This window comes from Nicotiana tomentosiformis, chromosome 1, assembly GCF_000390325.3.
Source record: "Nicotiana tomentosiformis chromosome 1, ASM39032v3, whole genome shotgun sequence".
Taxonomy (NCBI): domain Eukaryota; kingdom Viridiplantae; phylum Streptophyta; class Magnoliopsida; order Solanales; family Solanaceae; genus Nicotiana; species Nicotiana tomentosiformis.
In genome coordinates this window covers 37,460,069-37,468,114 of record NC_090812.1, presented here as the reverse complement: position 1 = coordinate 37,468,114, position 8,046 = coordinate 37,460,069, and the positions used below count along the sequence as shown (strand labels likewise).

The following is an 8,046-nucleotide window of genomic DNA, read 5'->3' as shown; positions in this document are numbered from 1 at the left end:
CGCTTCCAGGTCATCCAAAAACTGATCTGGACATACGCCCAAGTCCGAATTCATCATACGAACCTGTTGGAACCTTTAAATCCCGATTCCGAGATCGTTTACTCAAAAATCCAACCTTAGTTAATTCTTCCAACTTAAAGCTTCCAAAATGAGAATTTTCTTTTCAAATCAACTCTGAACTTCCGAAATTTCAATTTCGACCACGCGTACCAGTCATAATACCTGAAGTGAAGTTGCTCATGGCCTCAAACTGCTGAACGACGTGCTAGATCTCAATAACAAATATTAATTATTAACTTTGGTTATACCTCTTGTTGTCCAATTTGCCTTAATTGGATAATATCCTATATCTTACCAACAAATGATACTATCACAATTAAAAACAAATGAACTATGTACAAGCATCATGTTACTTTATAAGACACTGGAATTGAAAATTCAACAGAAAGTATAGTGTTTATGTATTTTTATTAAATTTTTGTGTTATTATGATTTATGATATTATATTTATTTGAAGAAAATTAAATCTTAAAAAATCGAATTCACGCTTTTACTACATGAAAAATCTATTTCTTCCATTTTCAGTTTCATTCTTAGCCAAATTCCAAGACTTTCATCCCTTATGTGAAGATCTTGCAGTGTAATATTTACACATTTATGATATTAGTTCTTCAATAGTTGTGCTTTAATTTTTTTATGATATTAGTTCTTCAATAGTTGTGCTTTGATTTTTTTTAAAGTAAAAAAATGGTAGTATTTGATGTATATATCTTTTGAAGGTTTATTTTGTTGGACTTTGATATGGTCTAAGCTTTAGGTTAATAGGAGAACTTTACGAATGTTGTTATCACTTGCTTTACTTGTTATCCTACTATTATTTTTCAAAAATGAAAAAAAGTCCTTTTTGTCTTTTTAATTTCTTTTTATCTTTAATGTGCTTAAGGATGATCACACCCAAAATACATACAAATATCGTATTCTAACAATTAACATTCATGAAGCTTACACCTACTTTAAAGCAAAATCACATAAACCCCACATTTTGTTAAAGTGAAAGAGAAAGGAAAAGAAATGAACCGTAGAAAATGCGAAGTATTAATTACTTACCTGCGAAGTTAAAGCGGAAACACTGGTATGAGATGCATAGTACAGAAAAATACATCATTTGCCCAATAAATCGTATATGTCAATATCCAGTGAAAGAGTAAACAAGTTAAAAAGTGAAAGCCAATCTGTGTAAAATTATTTATTGAGGATGACGGATATCAGTGTGTGTGGAATTTAAATACACATGGAAAGAATTCAGCCAAAATTAAAACAGTTATTTTTAAGACATTAAAGCCATCGTTATAAGAGTTGAGGCATCAATATCGAGAAAGCAAACTATCGTTACCCAGCTCAAAAATCGAAACGGCAGAGGTGCGGAAAACAATACAAGGTATCGGGAAAACACGTAATAATGACGCATGATGACATGACGTCACTCTAAAACGATGTGACCCTAGGTTGCGGCTCACGGAAGGCCACGTTTTCATCTCGTCCGAAATGCTACTACTCGACCTGCTCGCCTAAAACTTCTCAACCATAACTAACAGAGTCCGCTCATCGAGGTCGCCCAGGGTCGACATCAATAAATGGGGGGACTAACTGTATAGGTCAAAATACGCATCTGTGGGATTTAACATGGAGCGTTATTATGGAAAGCGATGTGGCCGAGGCCGACTAGTAGATAACAGGGCTCGTAACCGAGCAGTCAATAACGGTCAAAGTCGAGTATCAAGGGCAGTGCTAACGGCTAGTTTTTGTAATAGGATATTTAAGAGAATATTCCATTGAATATTCTTTGTATTTGTACTTTTAGGGTTGACTGGGGTATTCCAATATAAATAGAAAAAGAGATATGGGGAAAGGGCATGTAACATTCTCCCATAAGAGCACTTTTTGAGAAGAAAACTTTCTCTCTAGAAAAGATACAAATAATAATTTTCTAAGAAGATTCGATTATCTATTATTCCACACTTTTCCATCAGATCCGAGAATAGTTCCAATATTATTACATCTGTCAACACTCATCACTGTGAGAAGGAGGAATCATCCACCTCATTCAATATTTGATGAATTATTCTCCTTATTTACGTTAATGTCATTTATTCTTATTTATTGCTTGATATTCTTCCATCATTAATCATCTTGAAATATTGAATGTACACAACATTTAATCCTCCAGCAACACTATCCGGTTTTATTTGAGTTGACTAGTTATAAATCTAAGGATATTATTATTAACTAGGTTTAATCCTTTTTTATATAAAATTAATTAGTTTAATCAAAGATTTACGCTTTTTGGTCAAACAACAACCTCTCTACATTCATTATAGGGTAAGCTCCGCCTACTCACTATCCTCCCCAAACCCCACTTGTAGGATTATACTGGGTTTATTGTTGTTGTAAATTCTAAATACTGAGAGTTTTTAAAACTTCATGGACTGTTAATTACTCGTACTACTAAAAGAAGTAGGTTCTTGTAATTTTATCATACACAGCCTTGGAGAACTTACTTTATGCATTGATGTTTCCAGTGTACGTCTGCCATTGGACAGTTGAGTAAAGGGCGAAGCAAGGAGGACAAGGAGAGCTCGGAGCTGCAATCTTTGTCCGCAAGGTTTTTGCCAAATTGGAGAATGTGACTTGAAGGACTTTTAGGCAAGGTTTTTGCCAAATAGTTCTGTGTCTCCCAAACAAAGCTATGTCCGTTTTACAGTTGTAAGCTATTGTTGTTGTGAACTTGAGAATGTCTAAAATGAGGAAAAATACAAGTTTGATTGAAGTTTTGATGTTTGACTAATCACTTTACGTTGGATATTCGAGAAGGCATACCAATTTTGTTGCCAGATAAGGAGATGTATAAAAGAAATTAATTTTCTGAGGTTAACAGAACGAGTGAAGGAAACCAAGAAGTAATTCTATTGTATAGTAAACTGCCGAGCAGCTTCATTTGTAGGATTTGCAATTTGGAGTCATATGTGTGAATAGAACAGAAAAAGTGTGATGGACTGTGCATAATTCAACCTTGAGTGATGTAATTTTCTCCATAAGATACAATTGATTCATGTTTTACTCCAGATACAAACTCCAAAGATATCCCTGTTCAGTGTTGAGCCTAAACGAACACAAATTTAAGATCAGACCAATCCGAAAAAGTAATAAGACTTGGAAAAAAAGGATAAACAAAGGCAATATAAATGTGTCTACGCGACCCTGGACACAAGTCCAATATGTTGCTGTATGCTAGACAGTTTTGCAATTTCAACAGGTTGCTAGTTTAAGAAAAGAATGAAATTCGACATATTTTGACCAATTCAAGGTGAAAAATGAGGTTGGTCTCTCGGCAAAACTGTTGAGCCAACAAATCTTATTCAAGATTAATTCATGAGGATTAGGATTTAACAGTATCGGAGGCAACAACATTACAGGTTATCTGGTTCATATTTATGAACGATGTAACTTCTAAACGACAATAAAACCCTCCTCCTTTGTCCGGGCTTGGGACCGGCTGTGTTACACGAGAATTCAAATACAGGCGGAGTTAAAAACTTAATATTTTTTTTTGTTCTTGAGGTTGGGAGCAGCATGACCTGCCATCACATTGCGATCATTGACAAGTCACCTTAGCACAGCCAGGTCATCTTGAAGAGCTGAACTAAAGATTGAAGTATACGTGACAAGCCTCCATATATTTGGATTTGATTTGCAAAGACGAATGCACTCCTTGAAAAAATATGCAGAATCTCAGATGTTCCATAGAAGGGCATTGGATCAGGCCGGATCAACTGAAATGTAGCTAGTTCTCTGTCTTCAGAATGTGCGAGGGGCATAAGAGGATCAAGTCCAATGAAAGCGTACTGCTAAAGTATAATACATGTACATGAATTAGGTATCACCTGCCCCAGCTATGAGTGAGAATGGATATTTTGAAAAAGTCATTCAAAGGCCTCAATCGTCGACTTTCAATTAAGCAACCAAGTTCCTGGTTTAACAGTAGAAATATAGTCCTCAAGAAATTGGAGGAACGAATGGGTGCAGAAGGCTTAGCATTCAATCGGATATGGATTTAACATTTTAGCTCATACGCTGCCTCTGTTGTGGTGGACTCATATCCCATTGTCCCAGATAATATACATGGTGTGTCCAAGTTCAATCCGTTGGCAATGCATGTAAGAAAGTTGCCTTATTCGTTTATTATTTTGTTAGACCGTAGTCAAATGCAGATGGCTGTTTCAGCATACATCACCCTCGAACCAAAACAGGGACTCATCCTTATTCAGTCTAGTGAGGGTCCAAAAGGCTTACTCACGTACGACCCTTGGGGAATCACAATCACGTACACTCATTTCTGTCCCTTGCCAATTTATTGATCTATATTATCAACTCTATATCCAATCACGAGGCGCCAACATCCAATCTAAAACCAAAACCTTCTTCAGACTGTAGCGGATAATAAAGCAGGGCAGGTTTCTACTTCACCCACGTCAATGACTAAAACAATTGCAGCACTAAACCATCACGTAGACTTGGGGTTGAGAGAGTGCAAAGTGTGTGTAATAACCTCCAACAGATCGCCAGCATACAAAAAAAAAGGAGTTCACGTCTGAATACACTGCACTCCTATAGAACAAACTGAGATTAAGAAATTAAAATGTAAGTAGATGTTCGAAGAAAAATCATTTTTTGCTCAAAAATCAGAAAAAAGAAGAAGACTTGACACAAATATCTCCAGTTAATTCAACTAGTCAAGAACAACCCGTGTGACTAAAACCTCATATGTAATAGATAAATGCACCCAACAGTAAAATCAATTAAGCAGTTGGCATATAGCAGATTCCCTATTAAAAGCCAAAAGTTAGAAACTCATAGCCAAAGTTAGAAATTCAAAGCATCAAGAAGACATGCAGATCCTAGTATTAAACCAGTAAGGATATAGCATCAAAGAACAACAAATGTAGCCAAATCAGCACAAACAAAAAAATCAGCCCATCAATAAAAAACACCCTTCGACCTCTCATATTTTCAAAATGCCTAGTCACCTCATATCACACATCATTAAAAGCTTAAACAACAATAACAATTATGCCTCAGTCCCAAACAAGTTGTGCATCAAAAGCCTAAAAATTCAAAAATTATGTTAAATCGATTGAAGCCCTTAATTGCAACCAAAACCTAAAACAAGCTCTGTCATGTCATCATTCTTCCACCAAGCTAAAATGTACCAAACATCAAAAACAACACAGCCTCATTGTTCAACCTAATTCATGACAGCCCATAACTAAAAGCACCCCATCAAAATCTCCAGTTTTTCTATTCCCATCAGATTCTTCAATTTCATCACATCACAGACTAAAAAATAAAGAACTATTAATATAAATCCTTCTAGCCCTTAATCAGTTATTCTAATGTAGCTCCATGATGACACCCCAACTGATTCCTCCTATTATGAGAATTCTTAATATAAACAAATCTAATCTTAACATGTCAAAAGCCCAAAAAATCAAAAATCTATCTAGACACTTTTTAAGCCTATAATAATAGTGTAGCATCAATCTAAACATCCTCAGATGGTTTTTCTTATTAGCCTAAAAATCTCTCGTCTAAACTGATCACGTCTTAAGTATATATCTCTAAGTCATAAAGATATAGTAACACATAGCACAACTAAAAACATATAAAGCAAGAAACCAATTAAAGTACTTTTTTTTTCTTTTTCTGTTTTTTTTTCTAATGCTTTGAAACGAATTACTAAGAAAACACGTAAGCACAACTAAAAACACATAAAGCAAGAAACCAATTAAAGAACTTTTTTTTCTTTTTCTGTTTTTTTTTCTAATGCTTTGAAACGAATTATTAAGAAAACACATAAGCACAACTAAAAACACATAAAACAAGAAACCAATTAAAGAACTTTTTTTTCTTTTTCTGTTTTTTTTTCTAATGCTTTGAAACGAATTACTAAGAAAACACATAAGCACAACTAAAAACACATAAAGCAAGAAATCAATTAAAGAACTTTTTTTTCTTTTTCTGTTTTTTTTTCTTTCTTTGAACCGAATTACTAAGAAAACACATAAGTACAACGAAAAAACACATAAAGCAAGAAAGCACTTAAAGAACTTTTTTTTTTCTTTTTCTGTTTTTTTTCTTTCTTTGAAAAGAATTACTAAGAAAACACATAATCACGACTAAAAACACATAAAGCACGAATTGGAAAAATGAAACGAAATTACGAAATGGAAAAATTAAACGGACTATTGAAGATAACACATAAAGAACACGACAGAATGAACGATCTAGAAAAAAAACAATGATTTAAGAAGTAAAAAGAATGCAAGAAACGAAAAACACACACAAAGAGCAACTAAAAACAAATAAAAAAAAGGAAGTAGAAGAAGACAAATTAAGAACATATGCAAGAAAACATGAAAGAAAGGATCGGAATAACAATCAAGGTAAGAAAGAGAAAGGATACCAATAACTTGTTGCGCCACCGGTCATGATCAAGAAATCTCTCTCAGCCTGCAGATTATCGTCAAAGTCGACGGTCCTTTTGATGTTATCAATAGCGAACCGGGCCGCCATTCGATCTCTCTTCCGCTGAGACTTTGCTAACGCTTCTTGGAACCGCTTCTCCCACAGGTCAGTTTTCTTCTCTTTTTCATCCAACTCTTGTTGCTGGGATTTCAATATCAAATCAGCGTAGCGTTGCTTAAGCATCGCTGCCCGAAGCTTTTTGTTGTCGTCCTTTTCCAACTCCTTTTTAGCATCAAAGTTGGTAATCGAGATCTTCCTCTTTCTGCCGCCGCAGCCCATAATATTCCCTGTAACTTGGTCTGGCTGACAAGTATAAACCAACACCATAGCTAAAGATTATGAATGGTTAATGAATTATGAAAGGTAATCAATGATTTAGTACTACTTATATAGACAAGGGTGTGAAGCCCTTGCCCCAAATAATTAAGGCCCAGCACTACTATACTCCATAATTTATATTAATATAATTATTAATAACACAAGTTTTAAATTTTAATATTTGGTAGACGTAAGTTAATTGGATAAATTTTTCTCATTAAATAATATATTTACCTTCTAATTAATTTTATTTTTCTTCCTTTATGTATAGTTTTTTTCATGGTTCTCACGATTTTACTTTCTAATTTCACATAAATTAACTATTCTTTTTTGTCATACTTGATTGATCCACACACCAAAAAACAAGTTCTTCTGTGTCTCATCTTTTTTAACTAAGAAATCTGTGAGACAAATGTCGCAAGGTTCAAAACACGATGGATAATGGGCTCACCCTTTACCATTTTCACTTGAGAGAAGAATTCAATACCATATGACGTGCGCCTAACTCATACATCATGCGTTGCGCTCTCATCATGTCATGACCCAAAACCTACTATAAGCCGTGATGGCGCCCAACGTCGCTGTTAGGCAAGCCAACACTTAATTATTCATTTTATTAGTTTTAAAATTATGAATCTTGTTTAGATAGAGAAGCCAGTGCATTTAAAATAAATCCTGGTTACTTACAGTATATTTAAAATATAAAGTACAAGTGTGCCAATGTAAAACAATCTAAAAACAATTTCTAGAATAACTCCCAAAATCCGGGGTCACAAGTGCATGAGCATCTACTAGGAATGTAATAAAGTACAATATCTGTTTTGAATTCAAGTTAGACAGGAGAATGTAAATAACTCTGATGGAGACTCTGTATGTTGCGTATCGTAACATGGAATGTAGCTCACCGTAAAGTCCTCACAACAGTCGTGCCTTGGCGCCCAAAAGACCACCAGACATATATATATATATATACCTGCATAATAAGTGCAGCAAGTGTAGCATGAGTACATAAATCAATGTGTACCCAGTAAGTATCTAGCCTAATCCCGAAGAAGTAGTGACGAGGGGTCGACATCGACACTTACTAGTGGTATAATAAATCAAATACAATAGGAAGTAAACAAATGTAAGGCAGAGTAATAAACA

The 8,046-nt window shown here is 34.6% G+C and overlaps 1 protein-coding gene across 2 annotated transcripts; it reads right to left on the bottom strand.

Annotated features, from left to right (window-relative positions):
* Nucleotides 1-3,365: 3,365 nt before the first annotated feature.
* On the bottom strand, nucleotides 3,366-7,019 carry LOC104089158 (transcription factor GTE11-like). 2 transcript variants are annotated; one of them, XM_009593996.4, is made up of 2 exons: nucleotides 6,521-7,019; nucleotides 3,366-4,665 (listed from the first exon to the last, which is right to left on the bottom strand). In XM_009593996.4, exons 1-2 carry the CDS (start codon nucleotides 6,907-6,909, stop codon nucleotides 4,554-4,556), a joined length of 501 nt encoding a protein of 166 aa, XP_009592291.2. In that variant the 5' UTR covers nucleotides 6,910-7,019; the 3' UTR covers nucleotides 3,366-4,553. The 2 variants fall into 2 exon arrangements, with proteins under 2 accessions (XP_009592291.2, XP_009592290.2); XM_009593995.4 differs by having other exon boundaries at nucleotides 3,366-4,677; nucleotides 6,521-7,016.
* Between the last annotated feature and the right edge of the window lie 1,027 nt (nucleotides 7,020-8,046).

Coding starts and splice junctions, on each gene's coding strand:
- LOC104089158 (XM_009593995.4), bottom strand. CDS start 6,909: ATGGTGTTGGTTTATACTTGTCAGCCAGACCAAGTTACAGGGAATATT. Junction 4,678..6,520: donor GGTGGCGCAACAAGTTATTG/GTATCCTTTCTC, acceptor TCTTAATCTCAG/TTTGTTCTATAGGAGTGCAG.